General features: G+C 44.0%; 1 protein-coding gene across 1 annotated transcript in view; it reads left to right on the top strand.

The window, feature by feature from the left end:
• Positions 1–11310, top strand: part of LOC147640395 (BTB/POZ and MATH domain-containing protein 1-like) — a 62846-nt gene extending 51536 nt beyond the window's left edge. The window contains exons 3-4 of the mRNA XM_086780102.1: positions 10360–10639; positions 10720–11310. Coding sequence (XP_086636228.1) covers positions 10360–10639; positions 10720–10904 — 465 coding nt within the window. The 3' untranslated portion in view covers positions 10905–11310. The remainder of the gene's footprint in view (positions 1–10359; positions 10640–10719) is intronic.
• The last annotated feature ends 14681 nt before the right edge of the window (positions 11311–25991 follow it).

The following is a 25991-nucleotide window of genomic DNA, read 5'->3' as shown; positions in this document are numbered from 1 at the left end:
GCTGCTCTGGCCACCACTGAAGCTGCTGAGGGACCCGTCTCTAGTACCGAGCCCACCAATGCTCCGAGCCTGGAGAGGAGCGGAAGATACTCCCGGCGGAGACCAGGGAAACAAACTGTAACATGGAAGAGGCGCTCTCCCTGCTCCGCCGCTGCTGGGTCAAATCCATGCTGCCAAGGTCTGAAGAAAGCCCGAGCACCCCTGATGTCAAGGGGACTCATGGCAAGGACCTTGGCAACGCTCTGGGCGGCCTCGAACTCGATCTGATAATGTCCCCGGCCCAGAAGCTGTACATCCAGGATCTTGCCCACATCTGCAAGAAGGCGGGCCTGAAGAAGATCCCTGATCTCCCCTCTGCTGGGGCGAGTGCCGACTATACGGCAGATGGTGGAATGAGCCTGGAGGTGTTCCACCTCTGCGGTGAGGCTCGCTTCCTCTTCCGGCGAAAGAGAAAGCCTGATGGGGGTGACCTCAGGGGCGGGCGAGGGGGTTGCGGATGAGTCCCTCTGAGGCGGGGCGGGAGGAGCCTCCATCAGAGTTTGAAGCTGCGGCGAAGGCGAGGCGAAGGCGGGAACCTGCTGGAAGCGAGTTGCACACAGAGAGGCGGAATACGGAGCGAAAAATGAAATCAAAACCCCCAGGGGGCGGAAGCAAGAAAAGGAGGGAGGGGGGGGGGGAGAAGGCGAAAGAGATAAAACCTAAGGGGGGGGGGGAGGGCAGGGGCTGCGCGCAAGAGGGATGGGCGGAAAAAACGAACTGGCGGAGGGGGGGGAATAAGTCGCTGCAGAGAGGAGGAGGGCGCGAAGACAAGGGGGGGGAGGCGTAAGGGAGAGGAAGGCGGCGAGCAGAGCTATGGGCAGCAGCGAAGGCAGGCGGAAGGGGGGGGCGCAGTAACGGATGTAGACGGGGGGGGCTAAACGAAAGGCGGCGGGGGTCAAAGAAGGCGGCGGACAAAGCAGGCGGCGGGCAATGCAGGGAAGGCGGAGAAGGAGGAAGCGAGGAGGAAACGAGGGGGCGAGCAGGCAGGGAAGGTGAAGGGCGCAGTGCAACGCGAGCAGGGAGAGGTGGGCGGGAGCTTCAGCGAGCGCAGATCCCTTTAGTTTGTTCTCGCTTTGTTTCTTTTTGATGATGCTTCCACAGATAACTTTATATCCGTACAGATGGCTGCCGCCATAGGTCTCAATGTGGAAGACATGGGAATGTAAATGAATGCAGATGCCGCCTTTGAGGGCAAACAGGTTGATGTAACTCCGGTCATTGGTAAGCTCCGTGTACATATACAGGACTACCTCGACCATGAGAGCTTTTTAGTGGCTCCTCTCACAGGTTGTGATGTTTTGTTGGGGATGCCCTGGCATCACCGTTTAGAGCCTATTAAGGCTTACAAAGAGAAGAAAATCAGCTTTGTACATAGAGGTCGTGAGCACTCTATAGATGCTGGTACTATTGGAAGTACCATACCTCTTGTAAGCCATGTACAAATTAATAAGGCAATAAAGAAATCAGCTTGTTCTTACTTGGTTTTGGTACGTGTAGAATGTTGATGTTAGTGCATTAGATCAAGACAAGCTTAACTTTTTGAATGAGTTCAAAGATTGTTTTGCAAATGCTTTGCCAGCAAGGTTGCCACCAGAGAGGCCGGAAGATCATTGCATAGATCTAATTCGCGGTAGCTCTCTACCTAATAGGCCACCATACAGGGTGAGTGCTAGTCAACAAGAATAGATTATGGCACAGGTGAATGAACTTTTGGAAAAGGGTTTGATTCGACCTAGTTCCTCGCCATATTGCTCGCCGGTACTTCTTGTTCAAAAGAAGGATGGTACTTACAGGATGTGTGTTGATTACCGTGCCCTCAATAAGATAACCATCAAGAATCGGTTTCCGATTCCGCGCATTGATGACATCTTGGACAAGCTTGAAGGTTCGGCATGTTTCAGCCGAATAGACCTCAAGAGTGGGTATCATCAAGTGAGAGTGGCACCTCAAGATGTACACAAGACTGTATTTAGGACAGCCTTTGGTCTTTATGAGTTTTTGGTGGTGCCTTTTGGCCTTACAAATGCACCCGCTACCTTCAACAGGATGATGGATAGGGTGTTCAAGCATAGAAAGTTCACAGGTATATTCTTTGATGACATTATTGTATTCTCAAAGAATGAAGCCCAACATCGTGAGCACCTGGCTATTGTGTTTAAAGAGCTTAAGGAAAATCAGCTCTACATAAATGCAAAAAAGAGTGAATTCTTCCTCCCAGAGATTCACTATCTTGGTCACATTGTATCAAAGGATGATGTGTGCATGGATCCCGCAAAGATACAAGCCATGCAAGAATGGCCAGAGCTGAAATCAGTCCATGAAGTGAGGAGCTTCCTTTGTTTATGTGCTTACTACAGGAGGTTCGTCAAGCATTTTGCTTTCATTGCCGCTCCGTTACATGACTTAACGAAGAAGAAAGCAATCTTTAAATGGACACAAGAAGAGAGAGATGCCTTTCAAAAGTTGAAGAGTGCAATCATCTCGGGACCGGTACTCATTATTCCGGATTTGCACAAACCTTTTGTGGTGGAATGTGATGCATGTGGGGACTGCATAGGGCCTGTTTTGAACCAAGAAGGACATGCCATTGCCTATGAGAGCAGACGCTTGCAACATGCAGAGCTTCACTTACAGGTTTATGAGAAGGAGTTGTTGGCTGTAATTCATGCCCTTACTATTTGGAAACACTATCTTTTAGGGGCTGATTTTATGGTCAAAACTGATCATCAAAGTTTGAGATACTTTTTGACTCAAAGAAAGCCCTCAGAGAAGCATATGAGATGGGCAAATTTCCTCTCAATGTTTCATTTTCAGATTTTACACACTCCAGGGAAAAAGAATGTGGTGGCAGATGCCTTATCTAGACGACCACAGGTTCATGCTATTACAGTTGCATACTGTTGGGTTTTACGCTGTGTATGCACCCAGAGGAGTGCTAGTGATCATCAGTAGATTACTGGGGCACTTTTTACTTCAGTTAGTGGAGGTTTTTCCCCCCAATTTAGCCTAGTTTCACTTATATTCAGTTTATAGGTGTTTTGGTCCACCCGGCACATTTTATGGCCGGACATGTGAACACATATCTTTAGGGTCACTATTATGTGGCTATTGTACTTCACTTTTCATCAAGCATAATACTGAAGTCGTGTTCTCTCTCTCTCTCTCTTGGCTTCCACGCCTGTTTGAAGCTTCTCTAAACCCTAACCCTAACACCTCTGTTGCATTCATTGCCTTCACATACCATGAGGACTTATCGGATATGCGTAATACCTATCATGTGGATGAGGATTTTGCACATGTATGGGCTGATTTGCAAGAGGGTATTGCTGTCCCATCTTATGTCATAAGAGATGGATATCTCATGATGCAAAATCGTATGTGTGTGGTAAAGAACCTTCGCCATAAGGTTATGGATGAGTGCCATGCTCCTCCATATGCAGGTCATAGAGGCATTTTGGCCAGAGCACAAGCTTTGGAGAGGTATTTCTTTTGGCCACATATTCGCAAGGATATTGAAGGATATGTACGTGAATGTATGGTATGTCAAAAGGTCAAGTTTGACCGACATAAAGCACCTGGATTGCTTCAGCCTTTGCCTATACCAAATGAACCATGGGAAAGCATTGCTATGGATTTCATTATGGATTTGCCAAGGATGCCACAGGGAAATGATGCTATTTGGACCATCATTGACAGGTTTAGCAAGCAGGCACATTTCATTCCCGTGCGCAAGACAATAAAGCCAGATCATATGGCTAGGATGTTTTTGGCACAGATATTCAAACACCATGGCATGCCTAAATCTATTGTGGGGGATAGAGATCCTAGAACCACAAGCTTATTTTGGCGTGCATTGTTTGATAATATGGGTACAAAGCTGAACTTCACATCAGCTTACCATCCACAGACAGATGGCCAAAGTGAAATAGCAAATTCAGCCGTCCTTGACTTGCTGAAATCTTATGTATTCGACCGCAAATCGGATTGGGAGAAGTATTTACCACTTGTGGAGTTTGCCTACAACAATACGGTACATACTTCTACAGGCAAGGCGCCCTTTGAGATTATCTATGGCAAGGTGGTACTACCACCCATCCTTCGTACAAAGGATGAAATTTTTGCAGCAGATGAGTATGTCAGAGACTTGGATACTGCATTTGCACAGGTACGGACAGCCATAGAGAGGTCTCAAACCAAGAATAAAAAGGCAGCTGATAAGCATAGAAGGGATGTACAATTCAAACAAGGTGATTGGGTCTTGCTGAAATTTGAAAAGGCACGCCTTCGGAAGAGGCCAGGGAAAGAGGGAAAGTACCCTAAGCTTTCCAACAGGTACTATGGACCTTTTCAAATCTTCGAGAAGATCAATGATGTTGCATTTCGGCTTGTACTCCCAGATCATTGGAACATGCATAATGCTTTTCATGTGAGCCTATTGAGGCCTTATGTAGGACCGACACCGTTTGAGCCGGTTTTGGAAGACCCACCCGAGGTGGATGAGCCGGAAGAGATTCTTCAACCTGAACAGATTGTTTTTCACAAGGAACGAAAGCTTGCGGGAGGCAAACTTGTTCGTAGGTACCTTGTGAAGTTCAAGAATTATTCAGCTTTGGATGCGAAATGGATGGATGAGGCCTACTTCGAGGATTACCCAGATCTTTTGAAGGCCTATCTGGAGGCTTTTCAGTTGCGGTCAACTGATTAGAAGCCGGGGGGATGTCACAAACCCCTATATTCTAGGGACATGCGGATGCGTGTCAGGCCTAGAAACATGCGGATGCATGTATGTATTATACCTGGGCATGTGTATGGATCATATGAGTGGATGCATATGAGTCCAAGGACATGGCAGGACATTTGTGGACTTTCGGGCGGTGCCCGTGTGGATTCCGGCCATGCACACATGGTGTGTTATGATGGCAGGCGGAATATTTTCAAGTACAAGAATGATTATAGGTGGTTCTCCAAGTTTACATGTGCACAATGCATAAATGATGCATGCCATAACTTTATTTTACTTTGTGTGACATTGTCTTACTGCCTGGACAATGCTTGTTATTTTGGCTTGTGAAGTCCGAGGGACCGGGGACGCCCGCGCACCTTGTGGACACGTGTGTGCACTCCTGTTTGGGCCTAAAACTGTGGGCTTATGGGTTTTGCAGGTGGTAAGTGCGTCCACACTCAATTTACAGCTTATTTCATTTACTACTAAAGTTTATTGGTTTGCAGGTCCACACTCATTAATAAGTGGCCGGACAACTTATAATGCGTTCGCATTTGGTTGGACCAAAATTAATGAAGTCCGGACAGCTTATGGCCATTTCCCATTTGGTTGGACCTAAACTTATACAAACAGGACAAATGGAGCACTATGGGCTGGACACCTACCTGGACACCTTATGGGGACACATGTCAGCCTGTATGTGTACCCACCAAGCCCCTTAGGTGGCACTGGAAAAAGGCGCCTCCCTCAAGAGGCCTTTTGGGCTGTTTTATTCATTACTCAACACATTGGAGAGCTGGTTGGAGCTTTGGGAGTTGCTACAGGGCTGGTTGCTTGCTTCCCGGACTCACACAAGCTTGGGTAACGATCCCCACACTCTTCTAAAGGGCTGGTTTGTAAATTTCAGACCTGTAATTTCTGGTTATTGCGAGTTTTGGGCTGGTTACAGGTGTCCAAAGTCAACTTGGACAGTACAGGACAGCTCTAGGGACCTCCACAGGGCTGTAGGACCCTTTACAGGTGGAATTCTCGCGATAGAAAGTTGCTGTTTTGGACTGGTTATTGCACAAAACAGGCCGGACAGCAATGGAATATGTGAGCATGGATGTGTCTCAAGGTTTCCTGGTATAACAGGTGCTTAGGGCAAGCATTGGGGACACTTGCTCGCGGAGAACACAAGTTTCTGGTTCAGTTTCTCGCGTGGAAACAGGGCCTAAAGATCCATTTACATCTTGTGCAGGGCGGAGTACCTGTGAGGATTGTGATACTCTTGTGCAGGGCGGATGTACCTGTGAAGAGGCTTGTGCAGGGCGGATGTACCTACAGATTCTCTTGTTTGAAATGTATTCATTCATGATGTATTTGGAAGAATCAGGTGCAGGCTGGTGGTGAATCCCTAGGCACCCGTAATCTTGTACTTTGCAGACTCTTTTGGTAATATAACCTAAAGGGGGGGGGGTCAGCCTATCATCGGCTCCTTTATGTGGTGTACTGTCAATTTCAGCTTTGTGGTTGTAATGCTCAAGTGTTAAGTGCTCAGAATCTTGTTCACATTTATACGATTCCAATACACGCATCCGCCTCCCGTTACAGACACACATGCATTCGCAAACAATATGCTCCTCAAGTTGCTCTACCTACTCTAAAGTAATAGTCTAAGGGCTGCTCGCAAGCCTTACGCCCATGGGCATCCCGCAGGACCCACGACTGATGGTACAACATGAGCATATGAAAGCACTCAATGCATTCAAACACTACATCCACTAAGTACTTCCCACATATGTCTGATGGCCATCCCGCAGGAGTCACACCCAGTGGTGCATCCATGAACATAATAAAGCACTTGATGTATCATACCAATATACATGCAGCACACCACACAATCCAGAGTATTACCCAATGTATTCTCAATGGTACCAGGATCCAATGGCACCAGAGTACAATAATACCACAAAAAGTGTATGCATACATGCACAAATAGAGTTCAATCCATTTTTGAACCAAACCAACTCTAGGACTGCTCGCAAGACTTATGCCCTCCATAGAGTTATCCATAGTTGCAGTTATAGTTCAAGGTGCGGCCGACTGTGAACCATACCCAACTTTACCATCTCATGTGACTAGTACACAATATCATAGAAGTCCCATAAGCAGATGTACTGTCAGCCTCAGTATCTTCGGGTGAATACAAAGATGTCACCAAGTGACTCCTAGATAACAACTGAGTCTGTCTGTAACAAGGGAGCGGAGGTGCTACCCCCCTCTTGAGCATCAGGCAATGCTCCAGACCTATGCTCTGCTGAACTTGAATGAGCCGTAACAAGAGTCAACTCCAACTCAAAGGTATCAAGATAAAGCTGCAAAGCTTGAGGTGAATCTGCTAAGTCACCCTCCTCCATCCACTTCGCATCCATCAGTGAACAGTTTCTTGAACTTCACAAGATAGCGACGGGAAACTTTACCTTGTACCTTTCTTTCCTTATGTGCCAGTATCTGCTCGGGAATAAGAACCTCGTCAAGTTCCTCCGCTTCCGTCTGAGCCTCATCTGATACGTCCTCAGGCACCCAAAACTTGCTTGCACTCCACCCAAGTGGCGAGCACAAGTCCTCGATGAAGCATAGTAGATCACCACTGCTAAACATAGAAAGAAACTGTCTTCCGAACCCATGAAGCCTCTATGAAGATACGACCGGTGAGAAACTGTCAAATGTTTTGCACCATAACACTTCAACAACTGCTTCTTGTTCTCCTAGCTGACTACTTCTTGTCCTTGGTGTCTTTTCTCCTGAGCTTCATCTTCAGCTCTTGCTCTTCACCTCATATAGGCAAAGACACACAATCCTGCACTGCTTCCTGCACTTCCTTTTCACTTTCCACATGTTGAAGCTTTTGATGTGACTCTCATGAGACAACCACGAGCTCGCCCCCTTAGGAAAGTTGGCGATTGTCCCGACCAAAGCAACCACGGACTCACCTCCTTGAGAAAGTCGACGATGTCCCGGCAACGAAACCTTGAAACCGGCCTGACGGGCGGTGAAACAAACACTCGCACATAAAACACTTCAACGCCATTGAGGACCAAGAAAAGGAAAACAAACAGGGGGAGCTAGAGTGCTCCTGCAAACTGTACACGGACACCAATTGGCCCCAAAACGCAGTGGCGTCCCTTGCGGTATTTCTTTAATTGATTATAAGAGCTTTGATTACAATAAGGCTGGAAACTCGGCCGTCTCATAGTAGAATCCCCTGAAGCCTGCAAAGAACCAGCATCATGGCTTCTTGTCCACTCGGCATCCACAAACAAGTCCAGCCATTGTTCACATCGAAAGACTCTCTCACATTGAGTCTGCATACAGCAGCTTTCTCCTATGATCAGGGCTGCCACAACCATCCATAGCCTCTCACACTATGAACAGCATCACACCCTGACACATCCAGTGCTTCTGCATCACAACACAGACTCCCAAATTGTCTCTCAAAAGAGAACTCGTATCACACCACAGCATCTTTGGCTTTTGGAGGGTTGGCTGGTTGCTGTGCTGCAGTGTATACAGGCGCCTACTGAATTTCTCTCCCTCCTTGGCTTTTGGCAAGAGGTTGTCTGTCGGGCTGAATTGTTGTTTATACATACAGTGCTGGCGTTTCATGAGGGAACAGCTAACTAGATGTATGCCGTTGTTGGCACTGTTGTTGAATGGTGCCATGAATGGTTCTGTATGGAAATAGGACAGAAGTTTCAAAGGGAAACAGGCCTAAGGGTTTCACGTGGAAACAGGTCGTAGGTTTCTCGAGGAAACGTGTTTTTGGGTTTCTCCAAGAGATAGGTCACATGCAGGCAGAAGGTACAGGAATGGACACATGTTTGGTACAGCCTTGCTACTGATTGGGCAGGGGACAGGGAATCCATGACAGAGATGGATAGTACCCTTGGAAGGTAGAGAGGGTTGGTCCAGGTGTGTCGATTGTATGGTGGTGAGAGAAAGGCTCAGCGCCTGTGTCTCAGTTCTGTAGTACGGCAGCCAACTGACCTTTTCTCCCCAAAAAGCAAGCATAAGAAGACATTCAGCTGCGCCTGTATTCCCTGTAGCGCAGCCCGCCAGCAGTACCTTCCTGCAGACCTGTTGGACAGAACTGTCCTTATCCGCCTGCATGTACCTGTTCGTAGAAGTCTACACCTGCACAGTAGGCGCCTGCACCTGCAGCACCCGTACCAGTCTGTACCAGCCTTCTCACAGCTGCTGTACCGTACGGCTACTCTCCACGCAGTCAAGCGGCCTGCTATATCTTCTCCTCAACGCAGCCAACTTGTACCACCTCTCCCAAAAAGCAAGAGAGAGAAAGAGGCGTGTACCCCCCCCAAAAGTAGAGTAGCCTCGATAAATTACCTAGGGGCCTCCCAAGGTTTTAAAACCTTTTAAACTTTAATTTTTGGCCACCAAAGGTTATAAAACCTTTTTAATTAAAGTCTCTTTGTCCCCTTCACACTTGGGGTTGTCCACACATGGACTTCCTTTTTAACTCCAATCTGATGCCATTCACACTGTCCACCATGTCCCCGTGCACACCTGCATACTGTCCAGAGAAAAACACAGGGTCGTGACATTTACCCTATTTATTGGGTATTTTATCTATTTTTCTCCCATTTTAGGAAGTCTTGAGCAAACGGCCAGCTCTTGTTGTAGTCGGCCAGCCTCTTTGCTTCGCTATAAAAGGGGCCTCACATATTCACTTGATGTCATCCAAGCCCTTGCACATTGTTCAACACTTTTGCTGGCTATTGCCATTGTAAGGCTGTTTGCTATTATAAAAGGTGATCTTGTCCACAAGCTCTCTCTACTCTCTCTCTTGTTCAGTTTATGCTTCCGCGTGTGTATTCTCCAACAACCCCAAGGGTCCAAGTGGCCATTAGCCAACAGACCCAGCAGAGGCTAGGCTGTGGTTGGCCAGCCCTTGAGGCTTGGCCAGCCTGTTGGCCAGCACCTATGGCCTGGGCAGCCCAGTCGGCCAGCCTTGTGGCTTGGCCAGACTGCTGGCTAGCCCATGGCAGCCAGCCCAGCAAGGCGGCTAACCTAGGCCAGTCTGGGCAGCATAACAGAGGCGGCCAGAGCAGACAGCAGAGGTGGCCAGTTGACAAATGTCAAAGGCGCCTATGTTAGGCAGTAGAAAACAGGTCGTGGTGTGAAATGAAACACGCCGACCTCTGCATGTTACAGTGTAAGAGTGTGTGAACCCACTCTATAGTGGTTCATAATATCTAGATATTTGTGTGTACATGACATAAGCAATGATGTCATGAACTAGATATGATTTGGTCAAAAGATAGGGCCTTCTAGCCTATAAAACCATGTACTTGATACAAGATTAATCATCAATGAAAATAGAGTATTGAGTGGTGCAAATTCTGAGTTTGCTTTCTCTCTCTTCATCAACTCTTTCTCTACTCATTCATGGCAATCTTCCATCCCTCATGGTTTCCACAGTCGCTGCTGCTTCAGCTCCTACTCTGGAGCTGTCTTGTAAATTTCTTCCTTTACTCTCTGTCATTGTGTATTTTTTATTTTTGTGACTGGTATAACATTTCTGTTTTCTTTTGCAGGCACTGCTGTACTTCATCTACCGAGATAGTCTTCCTGATACCATTGAAATGACAAGTGCTTCTTCCCCTTCCAGCTGCAAAGTGGACACCATGATGGCACAGCATCTGCTAGCTGCTGCAGATCGTTACGGCTTAGATAGACTTAGGTTTGTTTGTGAATCAAGACTTTGCAAGGAAGTCAGTGTAGAAAATGTGGCAACCACTCTTGCCCTTGCCGAGCAGCATCATGCTGTACAACTGAAAACGGTGTGTCTCAAGTTTGCTGCTTCAAATCTCGCAGGTATGTAACTCCAATTCTAGCATTCCTTGAGCAGTAAGTCCCCTTCTTAAGACTAACCTCAATTAATGTGTTGTGAGCAGCTGTCATACTTTCTGATGGTTTTGAGTATCTGCGAGAAAGCTGCCCTTCTTTGCAATCAGAGATTCTTCGCACAGTTGCTGGTGTGGAAGAGGATGGAAGTAAAAGTACTTGGGCCGAGCTTTCAGATGGTGGAGACGTTAGCGGAAGAAGAGTGAGGCAGAGGACATGTTCTGATAATTGGTAGTTGCCTTTAAGAATGGGCCTTACAACTTGTTTCTGAGTATTTCCAAGCGCATGCAGGCACACAATATTTCTGCCAAGTGCTGAGCCTAGACGATTGACATGATAAAGACTATGAGTAGAAATATTGGCTGAGTTCTTGTTCTTGTTCATGTTTGGGATGTTGGGATTCGGGAAGCCTAAGGCTGTCTGCATCCACTTAGGGAGCTTAGTATTCCAGAACAGTAAAAAGGGCATGACTCATGATGTTGTTGTCCCCCCCCTTCCCCCCTTTCCCTTTTATCTCCCATCAGTTGTGTGCATGGCAGGTCTGTAGGTCATCATTATGTTGTGTGTATAACTGAAGTCTTTTCGCTCTTTATAATGATTTGAACAGATTGAACTGCAGTCTGACATGCAGCAAGTAACAATACCCTGCATCGTTGCAATAGTCTCTGCCCACTTGACTGTTTTCACTGTGGACATGTTATTACTCTACGATTCATAGCTATAGTTTTACTCTAGTTCACTGATTTACGTGGAAGTTGCTTTGCGGGGGGACACTTCAGTTTGTGCAGCACATTTATATGCTTTGCTTAAGTTTGTGCAGAGCACATTTATATGCTCTGCTTGGCCATGTTGGCCTCTGTTCATTGTTTTTGTTCTTAACAAGAGATCTTTTTAGGGGCCGGGGGAGAGAGAGAGAGAGAGAGAGAGAGAGAGAGAGAGAGAGATTAACAAAAACCCAAAGGGTCTATGAGACCAAAATGATTTGTACATGGTGTCCATGAAATCTCGTCATGGATGAAATAAGAAAAAGAAACAGTAAACTAAACCTCAGAGAGAGTTGTATTGAACGTATACAAAAGACCCAAAGTGTCGATAAGACCTAAAAGTGGTGTTACAATAGTTCCATGAGATGACATGATCATGGAAACCAAAGAAAATGAACGAGATACAGGGGCATGCCGTGACAGACTCAACCATGAAGAGATAGAGATATATAGAGAGGGGAGAGAGAGAAGGGAATAGGGATCTTGCACAGTACACAACATTGAGTGGGGAACAGGTCCCGCCCCCTTTCAGGAATTTATTCAGAACAATCCACGGGCACGCTGGCCAGGATCAATACAATCAATGAATACAAAACAAACAGATATGTTGATGTAGGATATCCAAGTCGATGTCGATGTCAAGGCACAAGATCTCTGATGCCGAGCAGACCACGGAGATGACCCAGAAGTATATCTCTCACTAGGCTAGTACCAGATCCAATATCCAACTCCAATGAATCCAACTCCAATGAATCCAAATCCAAGTTCATATCCAAGTTCTAGTTCCAGATCCAATTCTAGATCCAAGTCCAAAATCCAAGCTCCATGTCTAAGCTCTATGTTCCATGTCCAAGCTCTATGTCCAAACTCCATGTTCATGTCCAAGCTCCATGTCCAAGTTTCATGTCCAAACTCCATTTTCAAGCTCCATGTCTAAGCTCTATGTTCCATGTCCAATCTAATATCCAAGTCTATGTCCAAGTCCAGATCCAAATCCGAGTCCAAGAATCACTCCATCCCATGAGTAATCTCAACAACTCCTACATCCTTGTCGATGAAGAAAACCATGGAAAAGCTCTTTCTGGCAAGAAAATTGATATAAAACCTATTTTAATGGTTTTCAGGCAACAAAATAGTTTAGGGTTTCTAGAGCAATTTTAGGGTTTTTGAAATTTCAGTCCGGATAGGCCCATACATGTCCATACAGCTGTACGGATCCGTGCAATCGTACGGACAGATAATGACGTGGTGCTATAGCCGATGAAGGTGCTCTGAATCAGCAGGCAGCGATGAAAAATTCCATAATTTGGTTCTTGATCAAGTAGATGATGATGGAGAAGAGGATCTCCACGCTTCAACGAAGATGGCAACACGATGAAGAGGTTCTTCTTCAACTTGATGCTCAAGAGAGGCTCATGCTTCTTTTATACTTCAGGAAGCCTTGCTTTTTGCCAAAAAGCCTTCATTCTTTTGCTTTGCCCTTTTTGCCTTTGCTTTTGCTCTTTTTACTTTTATTAATAAAATATTACTCAACTTTTGGTGCTCTACTTTTCTAGCTTTAAGGCCTTAAAGCTGCTTTTTAAGAAAGCGCCTTTTAGCTTTTTGGTCCGGCTTAGTCTCCTCTTTTCAATGGTGCCCTTGGCTTGGGGTCAACCTTGTTTGACTTTTTGCTTTTTCTTGCTTTTTTGACTAGAAATGGTGCTTTTTCTTAATCAAACCTTATGGACCCTGTCCCCATGTCTTCTTCCACCTATCAGGTGTCCGGGCATGGGTTTCATCATGTGAAATAGAGCTAGGAGGGCCAAATAGTTATACAAAGTGTCCGGCATGAGGATTGGGCACTGGCACCCAGCATGCAAGGAGATAATGGTCTAAGTATCTAGGTTCCAGGAGGTACAGGAGGGTAAGGGATGATATAGGAGTTCTACAGAGATTGGTTGTTCCACTGGACTGTTATCAGCAAGCATGTGTCGTCCAGGGTTTGGTGCTCCATAGGCAGAGTTTTGGTGACTTTTGGTGACTTGTGGGATGGAGTTAGTTTGGGGTGTTCTATACAGAAGGATGCTCACCACAGGTCCACATGTCAGCAGGCACTCCATAGGCAGAGTTTTCCCAAAGACTGGAGGATTTTTGGTGACTTTTGGGAGGGAGTCAGCCAGGGTTGGTGCTCCATATGCAGACTTTTAGGAGGGAGTCAGTTGGGTTTTCTCGACAGAAGGATGCTCACCACAGGTCCACACTTCAGTAGGCGGTGTTGGATCTGGGGCCGGTACTTTGGCAGCAGGTGTTGGTCCAAGGCACAGGTGCGGCAGCATGTGGTATTGCATCAAGAGATTGGGTGGGAGTTTACTTTACAGGTTTTGGTGCTGACGAAGAATATTAGCCTCGGGAGCGGTTGTAAGGTTTCTTCCATATCTCATCTAAGAGACCTAACCTATTTATTTGTAAATATTTTAATTTATTCAGTTAAGTAATATTTAGGAGATTAGGTTGAGAGAATCAATTCTTCCATTGTCATCTCTTTCCTCTTTTCCTCTTTCTTTATACTATCCTCCCTTTGTAGGACTAAATGTTCCTTTGATCATCTCTTAAGGGCCTAAAGTCTAGGGAGACTTTCTTTTACTTGTATCCTGCTGCTTGTTATTAACTACCCTTTGGTTCTTGGAAAAAGGGCTAAAAATGATTTTTTATTAAATGCTGGTCACTCTTTTGGCTAAATTTAGCAGCTCATTTACCTTATTGCTGGGAGTTTGGAGAGAGGAGAAGAAGCATCAAGGGAACTGTAGGGATCACAAATCCACCAGTTTTTGTGCTGTGGTGCAAGGGTCTGGGCTGAGAGTAGAGTTATGATCATTTGGGACATAGTTTTGTAAAAGGAACCTTCTGCATTTCAGTTTTGCTATCCATAATACAAGTTAGATTAGGTATACTTGTGTGTATGCTCATGTGTCCAAGTCTTCCGTTGTTTCATCTATCTCTGGTCACACATTCATAGCATAGTAGTACCGCAATGATGGATTCTGGTATCGATGGTTTGTGATGGATATGTGGGAGAACATCACAATGTGGTCTCTCAACCCTCGTCCAATTGTCCTCACCAAGATCTGGCTTCCAAAAGGGAATCCCATGCATCACTGCCGCTGTGCTCGTTTCGTGGAATTGTATCTGAAAGTACAGTCTCTCGAGGACTAAGGCTGCATATCTCTTTGTCAATCTAGGTTGGGTTGCCGGATGCATGGTGAAAATTGGTTAGAGAAGGTGACCCCTAATGATAAGATGTGACACTGTCCACTGGAAGTCTGGATCTCTCGTGTAAGTAAACTGATGCTGCTACTGAGTGAGGTTCAAAGATCATGGCTTTGCTTTTCCTTGGGTTGACCATGAGGTCCCGATGCACACAAAAGGTATCTAATGGCTCCAAATGTCTCTCTAATCTTTCAGATGAATCTGAAATGAGCACTCTTATTATTTTTATGGAGGGAACTGTAGGGATCTCAAATCAGTCAGTGTTTTTTGCTGTGGAGCATGGGTCTGGGCTGATAGTAGAGTTGCCACCTTTTGGGACATAGTTTTGTAAAGCAACCTTTTGTTTGTATTTCAGTTTTGCTATATATAATACAAGTTAGATTAGGTATGTGCATGTCTTAACACTTTTTCATTTCTCTGGTCACACATTCATAGCACAGCGGCACCACAATGAATGATTGCGGTATCAATGGTTTGTCATGGATCGTGCGGGAGAATATTACACGTGGAGCCTTTCAACTGTCCACCAATAGTCCTCACTAAGATCTGCTGCCCAAAAGAGGATCCCATACATCACTGATGCCATTGTGCAAGTTTCTTGGAATTATCTGAAAGTACAGTCTCTTGAAGATGATTAAGATTGCATCTCTCTTTGACAATCTAGGTCCGGTTGTTGGATGCATGGTGCAAATTGGCTAGAGAAGGTGACTTCCAGATAATTAGAAGATGTGACATTGTCAACTGGAAGTATGGATCTCTCATGAAATGAACCGATGCTTGGATGGTTGTTAAAGGTCACGGTTTGCTTTTCCCTTGGTTGGCCGTGATGTCCTGATGCACACAAAAGGTACTTAATGCCTCCAAATGCATCTCTAATCTTTCAGCTGAATCTGAACTGAGCACTACTATATCATTTGCATGTAGTACGAGAGGAATCAACCTGTCTGCAAGGAGGGACTACTCGTGCCACCTAGTCGATCAATGAAGTCGGAGATCTTGTTGTTGTGAAGCCCAAATAGAGTCAAAGAGAAGGTGCATCCTTGTTTCACCCTCATTTGTGCTAGAGATCTCATGTGAGATACTCCATGGGGAGTAGCTGACTCATGAAGTGTTGAAATGCCCCATATTGTCTTTGAGGGTACACCCAAATCTTTCAAACACCCAAGGGGGTGTGCTTGAGGGACATTGTCGACAGCTTTGTGTAAATTCACAAAGCAGTCGTAAACCTCGTGTCTTTGGGACGTGGCCGCCTAAAGTAATAGCTTCCAATGTGAAAATGTGGTTCAAGGTGGAGTAGGTCAGTTGAAAGCTTGCAAGTTGTTTGGTCTTGTATCCATGTATCTCTGCCAAGGAGCCAAGCTTTGACTCTAGCACAAATCCATAAAGCTTAGCCAACCTGTGGCAAATCACACAAGTCTTATGGTTTCTTGGATCTACCGGGTTTAGGATGCGTGTGGTGTTAGTGGACTAGGAGGGCGGCGGAGCACTCTCCTGTTGGGGTTATGGGGCTTTCCATGAGTTGGTTGTACCCTTGAAGTGCTAATTGTAACCAAGTGGGAGCCAAAGAAATAAGTAGTGGCTGTTTGGGTGGTATTACGTTGGAGTTGCGTCCCTCTTTGCAACCCCAATAGTCTTTGGTTGGCCACACATCCCCAAAAAAAATGATCAAGGCGTCTCTAGTCTCTGTAGTGCATCAATTGTGATAGGGGAGTGAAGAAGCAATGGAACCTCCCTCATATTGTTGCATAGTAGATTGGGCACTTGAGTAGGTAGTGCTACTTGGTGTCATATTGTTGCATAGTAGATTGGGCACTAGTAGGTAGTGCTACTCGGTGTCTATCTCCCTAGATGTAAGTAGTCTACAAAAGTGCTCCTCTCGCATCTGGGATAGAAGAAAGTCCTCCAATCACTTGATTTGAGTGAATGGGTAGAAGAGAAAAAATTGGATTAGCAAAGTGATTAAGGTTTAATGATATTTACTAATTGGGTATCCTAGAGTGCATAGATGGCTAAGGGATTGGTTTACAAGTTGGAAGTGATAGAGTGGATAGTAATGGATTACGCTCAACATTTTGGCATAATCTAGGAAGAGAAAAATAAATAGCACTAATGACCTGACAATGACAATGTAAGAGAGCTGTTCCAACACAATTTCCATTAAATGGGAGGTCTTTAATTAGATTGGAGTATATCATTATTAGTCAAAGGCTTAGCTTCATCTTTACATAAGCATGTCCTTAAATCATCTCCCTTGATTCTAGGTTCACCGCACCTTGATTTGAGGCTCAATGTTGATTGAAGACTGTTGTGCACTCCACTCATTTAATGTTGATTGAAAACTTTTCCATTAGATGGGAGGTCTTCTAAATTGGTTGAAGTATATCATCATTAGCTAATGACATAGCTTAATCTTTGCCTAATCATGTCCTAAATCATCTCCCTTGATTTTATGCCACCTCCCCTTGATTTGAGACTCATCGAATGATGATGAATAATCCCCCCTTGATTTGAGGCCACCTACCCTTTATTTGAGACTCATCCAATGTTGAGTGTGCACTTCACTTGCCCACTTGAAGTGGATGCCTGTTTCTAGTGCCAAGTTAGTGTCTTTTTAGGATTTACAGTCTCTTAACATTTAGCTATGTGACTTTTGTTTAGTCTTAGAAACATATCTTTTCTAAGGTGCATACTCCCCCTCATTTCCAAGTATCCTTTACTACTTATTTTCTAAATGTCACCTTGATGTCATTCCTTAAACCTCTTTTCTCAATCTCCATGGCTTAAACTTCTAAGAAGTTAATCCATGAGTTATTAATTTTTCCTAGAAAAACATGTGTTGTTTTGTGGTTATCGTTTTATACGTTGATGACATGGTGCTCATAGGTCCTTATGAGAAGATTTCAATCTTTAATGGTGTTTGTAGAAAATTGCTCCTCAGACTGCTTTCACCTCACAACAAGGATGCCATGGTGATGTGAATAAGATAACTTGCAAGGAAGAAGTGCTCACTCTCACACACGTACGAGAGAGAGAGAGAGAGAGAGAGAGAGAGAGAGAGAGAGGACAAGGCAAGGAGAAAGTCCGATCACAAGAGCTCTCAATTTTACTCGAGGGAAAAATCCCTTTCTCATTAGTTGCATTGTTATTTATACAAAACTTACAAATGATCGGGCACCCAAGCACGGGTGGTGGTAATTTAACAGTGTGAACTAGACTACTAGTATACATGATGTCAACATTGCACTTATCTTGGCCATTCCTCTTTACATCGTTATGAGCTCATTAGAGTGAAAAAATTCATTAAATATGCATAAAGTGAAAAATTGCCAATCGAATGGACATAAATTACAAAGTGATGCAAAATGAAATATTTATTCGTGTTGATCACTTTATAATTCTTTACTTCATCAAGAATTTAGCGATGGACTTGTTGAAGCTATCCACCCAATTAATCGTGGAATTGGTTAACATGCTGCTTCGGTTAAATATTATTACAAAGTATAAAAAATAATAAGTCTTAAAGCTCTGACACTTGTAAACACTTTTGGCCATGAAAATTATTATTGGTGGGACTAACCATAGTGGTCATCCTTGTTGAATAACTAAGGAATCGATTTTACATTCTTTCCTTTGTATTGATGTAGGTCTGTCCTCGGACCTATATAATGAAATAGAAAGTCGAGGGGTGGTTCCTTGTGAAAAGATGCAGCCGATCATGGGATTGTAATCGGCTAGACACCATCCAAAGGAAAAACAATTGGAAGAGCTTTTGTTGTTGAGATTAGAAAAGATCGTGTACGGGAGCCTCTTTGAATGTGGTTGCCTTGAAGTGGTAGCCACGTCAGCCGAAACGCGGCCGGTCGGCGGATCATGGACGTTTTTCCACCGTTTTCCATCCGATCATCGTTTTCGGTCCGATCACCATCAAGGCGGGGAGGGCAACCCCCGGGGCACTCGGCACCCACGGAACCTCGACGGCACCCGGGAAGGCCTAATGTGCCTACCCGGTGCGTGAGTGTGTTCCTAGGGTGCCTACCATGGGTCCGTGCTTTGCCTCTCCTTGCACCTCCTCCCCATATAGATGCATACTATTCGGGGTGGGCTAGCATACCCTCAAGGCACCAAGTCCCTTCGGATAGAAGTCCCACCTCACATACCACCATTGGTGATGTCATTAAAAGATATTTATCAAGGCAATGGGGGGATATTGATGTTTAGGATCTTTATGTTGGTGCAATGCATGTGAACGAGTAAAAAATAAATAAAGGGTGCCTAACGTATGCACTTGAAAGATGCAAGTGCCAATATACTCTGTATGAAAAGAATAGCATGTTGTGTAAGAGAAGCATATGGTAGGGTAATCTAGGTGATGGGTTATACCTTGGACCAGGGTTGCCCCCCCACCAAGGTTCCCCTATCTACAAACGTACTATATATGCATCCCATCTTCTTAAGCTCCCTCTTAAGTTGTGTTGCATTGATCATCTTGATACTTGGCACATGAGCTCCGGTCAATGTAACCTCATCATTTTCATGTATGAAACTCATACATCCTTGCTGTAAATTCATGTTTCATTAAAAAATTGATAATGTCAAGGCTTTATTCAGGAACAATATCCACTTTAAACAAAGCAGCTTATGGAAGATCATCATCCACTTCCATTGGAGGTTCGCCATTTAGAATTCTTGACAAATGGTCCACATGCACATGGGTGGATCATTCTTTAATTGTGATTGTGAAATCAAACTCCATAAAAATTTAAAGCCACCTAGTGATATACAAGGTTTATTTAATAAGAGCTTGATGGTCGATAAATAACACGAACACTATTTGTTAGCCAACAAATAGTGTAAGAAGCTTTTTCAAAGCATAAACCGTAGCAAGCCTTTCCTCACAGTAGTTTTATAGTTTTTCTCAGTATCATTGAGTCGTTTATTGGCAAAGGTGATCAAAAAGTCCATGTTCGTTCACGAGGCTGTGCCAACACACACCCAAAGGCAAAAGTAGAAGCATCAATATGGACATGGAAGATGACATCTCAATTTGGAGCTCTTAGTATTGGTGTGTGGATTCTATGGCTTTAGTTAATTTATTATAGAACTCCTAGATCTTCCACAAAGATAATCAGAAGTTTATACTCCATTATAACCTTAATCTTGCTGTCATTAGTGGATATGTCATTCCTCAAATCTATGTGATCCAAAATTATCCCATGTTTAACCATAAATTGACACTTTTAAGGGTTCAAGGAAATTTGTAAAGCAAGAGAGGCCACAATCAAGTCATTCATAAAGATTTCCAAGAATTGCCTTAGATAGTCCTTGAAAGCAAGCTGTGCACATCAACCTCTGAAGGGAAGTTGGAGCATTGGTTAAACCAAAATGCATAACCCTATAAGTAGACGTACTACACTGGATAATAAAGGTAGTCTTGTGTGCTGGTCAGCAAGATCAATTTGAACTGGATTTTATCCAGAAAACCCATCTACGAAGTTATAAGTTTCTTTTATTGTCACCCTTTCCAAGACATGTTCTTTGGATGGAAAGGATAATAATCTTTCATGGTTGCAGTGTTCACCCGCTTGAGATCGATACACACTATGATTTTACCATTCTTCTCTTCGAAACAAAAATAAAAGGTGAAAACCATTTAGTGTGTTTGATTTTATAAATAAACTCAGAAGTTATAAACTTATCAAGTTCATTCTGCATGAGTTTTTCATAATTCAGGTTCATGGGTCATGATCACTATCTTACTGGTCTAGTCTCAATCATGATGGGGATTGCATGCTTACAAACCTAAGGAGGCACTCTATGTCCGTGTATTTCTAAGCAAACACATCCTTAAACTCCTTTAAGAGATCAACGAGATCATTTTCTTCTTGCTTAGTCAAAACAATTTTATGATATACACAAGTTTAGGGTCTTCACCAAGTTCCACAAGATTGACTTGCTTCACCTTAGCGAGTCCTTCATAAGATGGTCCTAAATTTTTTTATCTTTGGCTCTCTCACGGTGTATTGTACACTCTCCATTGTTGTAGTTTCTGAAGTGTTTGGGAATTTTTGACACATCTTTCTCTAGTTGTTCCTCTTCCCAAGGCAACGTCTTTGTCTCTTTTTGAGCTTCTTTGAAAAAGCTTAATCCTTTGTCTCATGGTAGATCGAGAGAGTTTCTATGAAGAAACCTCTTCCATGCTAACAAGAGCTTTCCTTTTTACTTCTCAAACAGTTTCCAAGGTTGCCTTGAGAGAATTTTGGCAATATCCTTGCTTAGGGTTTCCATAAGCTTAGTGTGAGTTTTGATCCCCCCCCCCTCCCAACATACCTTAAGAAATGTACTTCACTCTTGCAAGATTAGGATGGGGGTAGAGCCAATAGTCAAATGCTTTTTTTAATCCCTCTGAGTTTCTTTTTTGCTTTGAAGATTCTTTAAAAAAGGAAGCTTTCAGACTCACTCTCCTCCGGTTATTCTTTTAGATAGCACCTAACGTATAAAAAGGGAAATCTCCTCACCCTTGGGATTTATAAGTTTGTGTTCTACTGTATGTTAGACCACATCAAGGGTAGCCAAGTCTTGAGCTCAGTTCTCACAATAAGTGGGATATAGAACTAAAGCAATTTCCTTTTTTTGTTCCTCCATTTCTACCTTGATTTTTTTAAGAATAATGCCCAAGCCTTCATTGATGCATCTTTATTTTTCTTGAAAAATATCGTTCTCTCCTAGTTTCAAGAACTTGCATTGGCTCATTATACAAACATTTGAGAGATTGATGACTTACATGAGTGCGGAATGGTACCCAAAGCTTGACTCACATGAATCATAGGGATCACATGATGACCCTTATGATTTGCCAAATTCACCTTCAACATTTCATTATTTTTTCGTTAGCAAATAGATGTGATTTGTACCCCAATCATGAATCATAAGCATTTGTTTCATGAATGACCTTCCCAAGATAACATCAGGAATTTGGAAGTCCATGATCACAAGGTATGCTCAAAGGTCATCCCGAAGGTGTCCATATACATCTCGCTAACTTTTCGTAGAGGTATATTAAATATTTATGATAGTACTAAAGTGAGGCCATGTAGTGATGCCATGAACACTTTTATCCGACCAAGTTTTTTTTTCCATGGCTATCTAGGTGTGAACGGACATGTTAGGTTTAGCTAGTGTATAAGCAACCACATCCATTGTTTAGGGTTTTTTCTCATTTGTACTTTCTCCCCTATCTCTTTCCTATTGAGTTATTCTCTTACACTCTACACCCTTGTGTTCTTCTCATTGAGATATAGCCATTTATGTGGTAGTGATGTGTGGATGTAGGCTAATAATATGCCGTGGCATTTTTTCCCTCTTTAGGATGTTTTTTTGTCGAGCATATGTACGCACTCTTATTAGTTTGTAAGTGACCTTATCATGTCACTTCACTAATTCTCATGAAATTTTTTTGAGTGTTATGCTTCCATCTATCTCTTCTTGCTTGTTTATATCTATATGTGTGTTGCTACTTTGATCTCCACTCCAAGAGTTAGTATCACAATAGGTTCTCTTGGACCTCACCTCCTTGTCATCTTCTCCTAGAGTTGCTCTTTTGATTGTCTCAGATTAAGCTATCCTCTTAGGTGGAGAAGGTATACTCTACAGTGTGATGTTAGCTACGTTAACAAAGTTTGTGTGTGTTTTGAAGCATTTCGAGCGCGTTTCATGTCTCGTTCAGTAGGCTATAATTTTTTCGCAAGCATCTCAGGGGAGTGTTAGTTCAAACTATTTTTGTTTGATTTTGGGTATTGTACACAGAGCAAAGCAGCATTTGGTGTTGCATAAAGGGCCGTCATCGTTTTCTACATTGCATCTTCGAGCTTAACTTCAATATCATCGTTAACATTATCATCGATTTTTGCATTCCTGATAGGTGGTATGAGGCCAGAGAAACTAGGACATATTCAAATCTACCACCGTAGTGTGCTAATAACAACTTCATAGGTTAACATGGTTTCATTTGCTTGACCTACTGTAAGGTGCTTCACCATGTTACTGGCTTGTATCGAAATCCTATCTCTTATAAGACAATATTGGATTTCATAGAGTGGGCTTACCTAATATCAAGAGGAAAAATATAAATGTCATTTATTTAATCAGAACTTTGAATCATGTTTCACACCTTTAGATGAGATCTCCAATATCAAGGGAAAAAATATAAATGCAATTTCTTTAAGCACAACTTTGAATTCTCCTTTTTTTATGGTGTCCCTAAGTACTCTCATTTCTTTGAGCACAACTTTAAATTCTCCTTTTTCTATTGTTAAGGAAGATGTCCCTTAGTAATCTCAATAGTAATTTAGAGAAGACGAAATTTATGATTGGTGAAGATGGTCACATTTGGTCTTCATGTTTGTTTTTAAGCCATAATATAGGTCAAGGACATGAACTCAAGTTTTCCCCAACTACTTAAAATAAAGCATCTTAAGGGGGGAGGGGAGAGATAAGCAACAAAGAGAGAGAGAGAGAGAGAGAGAGAGAGAGAGAGAGAGAGAGAGAGAGAGAGAACAACTAGCTTACTGAGAAAAACTAGATAATAGAGAAAGAGATGCTGCCACTCCAATCACAGTAGGTCAATAAAAATAACACAACTGGCAGTTTGGGGTCCAAAATTGGAATCCTACAAGATTTTTTTGTTCTCAAGTCGTGAATCGAGACTGGTTCCGGATGTGAGAAAGTGGGCCATAACAGCTCTCGCATGAACGACGCGTAAGAGCCGTTGGCCCAGGTGTCGTTCATGCCCTCTGAGCCCTGCATGCTCCAGCTCCAATCTCCCTTTCGAGGTTTTCCATCGGGTTCTGACTGCTGCGCTCTTCCTTTCTGTACCCGCTCCCCCCGAGAGGGGGGAACTCTGCACTAAGATGTCGCTTCAAGATATTGTTCGAGCCGGTGTGCTGCTTCGTCCTCTCAGTCATTACACGAAGGTGCTGGCCCCTCGTCTCTTGTCCTCCATCAGGCGCCTGTGAAGCTCCTCGGTGGCTCGCTCTCCGTGAACAGAGCATCTGCTCCGCCTCTCCATCAGTTACACGGTGTGGGAGGCCGTCTTGATTCTGAAGGTTCTGTTGAGCCTCATCATGCTGTCGCCTCTCAGGGGCATCGTGGCCCTGCTGTCAACGGCCATCCTGCATCCTTTGCTGACGTTGTCCGACTCCCTGCAGCCACACGGTCGATCTCAGGTCTTGGTCAGGCTTCGACTCCCTCCAGGTTTGATCGTCTGATTAATTTGTCGCAGAACCCGACATTTGAAGAAAAAATTGGTGAGTTTGATGTTGATTCAGATGGCGCTGTAATTTGTGATAATGATGAGTTAGAAGCATGGCAGGACCATCTGTCTTCCCATGCTTTGATTGGTCTTTGTCATGGGGCCAGACCCCCTGTAGACACTTTGAAATTCTGGATAAAATCAAATTGGGAACAGAAAGGAATTAAGGTAGCTTCTGTGCAGCATCTTCCTAACTCGTATTATATGTTCATCTTTGAGGATATTTTAAGTGCGTCTTCTGTTATAAACAGCGGGCAGTGGATTATAAGAAACACGCCCCTTTCGTTCTTCCGATGGTATGACTCCTTTGATCCCAAAGGCCCCAAACCCACCAAAATCCCCGTTTGGGTTGAATTGACTGATATGCCCACTAAGTATTCCATATGGGCCAAGAGGATTGGGGGTGCGGTAAAACCGTTTCAAGTAGTCAATCCCCAATGGGCGCATCAAATGCTTATTGAAGTAGATACCGCCAAGCCCCTTAAGGAGAAAGTCCCCTTGAAAAACAGTGAGGGCCAGATAATTTATGAGCAAACCCTGACCTATAAGAACCTCCCGTACGCTTGTTTCAACTGCAATAAGCAAGGTCATTTGATTAGGGAATGCCCTGAGCTCCAGCAGCCAGCCGTTAGTGACAAAAACCCGGCCAAAGACGAGGCCTTTGTCTTGCCCCAGAAAAAACATGTTTCCAAGGCTAAAAACAACAAAGCTAATTGGCACATCCCAGCCAACAACAGATATGCCCCCCTCCTAGCAGAGGTTCAAGATGGTCTTAGCATTCAGTTTCAGGCCAAAGAGGCCCCGATTTCAGCCCCTATAGGTGCTGACCACCCCTCCCCGGGAAGGGCCCCTAACAAGGACCGAGTGATTTTCAGCCAAGATCTTGATTCCCCTATGGAATCAGACGAGGATTTCATTGATAAAACCCAACGTATTGATGAAGCTTTCAAAGCTCAACTTGATGAAGAAGATGCTGCTATGATGAAGAGGATGTCCCTCTCACCTATGAAACATCACGAGGAGAGTGACTTCTCTCCCCTTCTCTTGGGTTCAAAAATGAAGAGGAAAAAGGATAAAAGTCAAGAAGCCCTCAGAACCTCCGTGTCCGCGGGTAAACCTTCCAAAATCATTAAAAAATGATGTCTAGTCAATTGCTATCCTTCAACTGTAAAGGGCTTACCAACCCGGAAAGGGTTGTAGCCATCAATATTTGGTTAAAGGACTTAGCCTTTGAATTCGACCTTCTTTGTCTTCAAGAGCTTAAAATTGGGGGTCCTCAGCTGCATATGAACCTTCAAAGAATCTCCAATAATGCTCGGTGGTTTTTTACCAACCATCACTCTGGGAGAGGTGGGGCAGCTATAGGCATTCACACGAAGTGGGAACATACTATTTTAGATGCTTGGTCTGATGTCAATCACTGTTGGACCGCGGTAAGACTGGGCAATCCTTTCAACTGCACTCTTGTTTCCGTTTATGCCCCGTGCTTGGCTAACTTAAGGGCGTCAACCTGGCAGTCTATCATTGAGATTGAGGGTCCCATGCTTCTTGTTGGTGATTTTAACATGGTTGAATCCCAGGGAGACAGAAATAGGTTTTTGGGTAGAACCATCAATGGGCAGGAAAAGGTTCAATGGGAGTTACTCAAAGTTGATAAAGATCTTTCGGACCTTTCTATTAAAACTGGTTTCTCTTGGTCTAACAATCAAAAAGGTTCCTTTCACAGAGCTGCGAGATTGGACAAACTGTATGCCTCTGGTAGCCTGTCTGATATGTGCTTAAAGATCAATTGCACGACGGATTCCTCCCTGACCATCTCTGATCACCTCCCTCTGATTTGCAAGCTGTTTATTGGCCAGGCCAAAGGGAGGGTGGGGTGGCCTCACCTGGACCCTTCTCTCTTTCGTCTTCCGTGTATCCAGCAAATGATTAAAGGCTCCATTACTGAGGCCTTCAGTCTTTTCTCCTCCCCCTCTCCAAGGGATGGGAATGTCTCGTCAGTAAG

This window comes from Cibotium barometz, chromosome 3 (assembly GCF_041138505.1).
Source record: "Cibotium barometz isolate CiBa-2024 chromosome 3, ASM4113850v1, whole genome shotgun sequence".
NCBI classification, from domain to species: domain Eukaryota; kingdom Viridiplantae; phylum Streptophyta; class Polypodiopsida; order Cyatheales; family Cibotiaceae; genus Cibotium; species Cibotium barometz.
The sequence above is the reverse complement of the archived record's forward strand: the minus strand, read 5'-3'. Positions and strand labels throughout refer to the sequence as shown.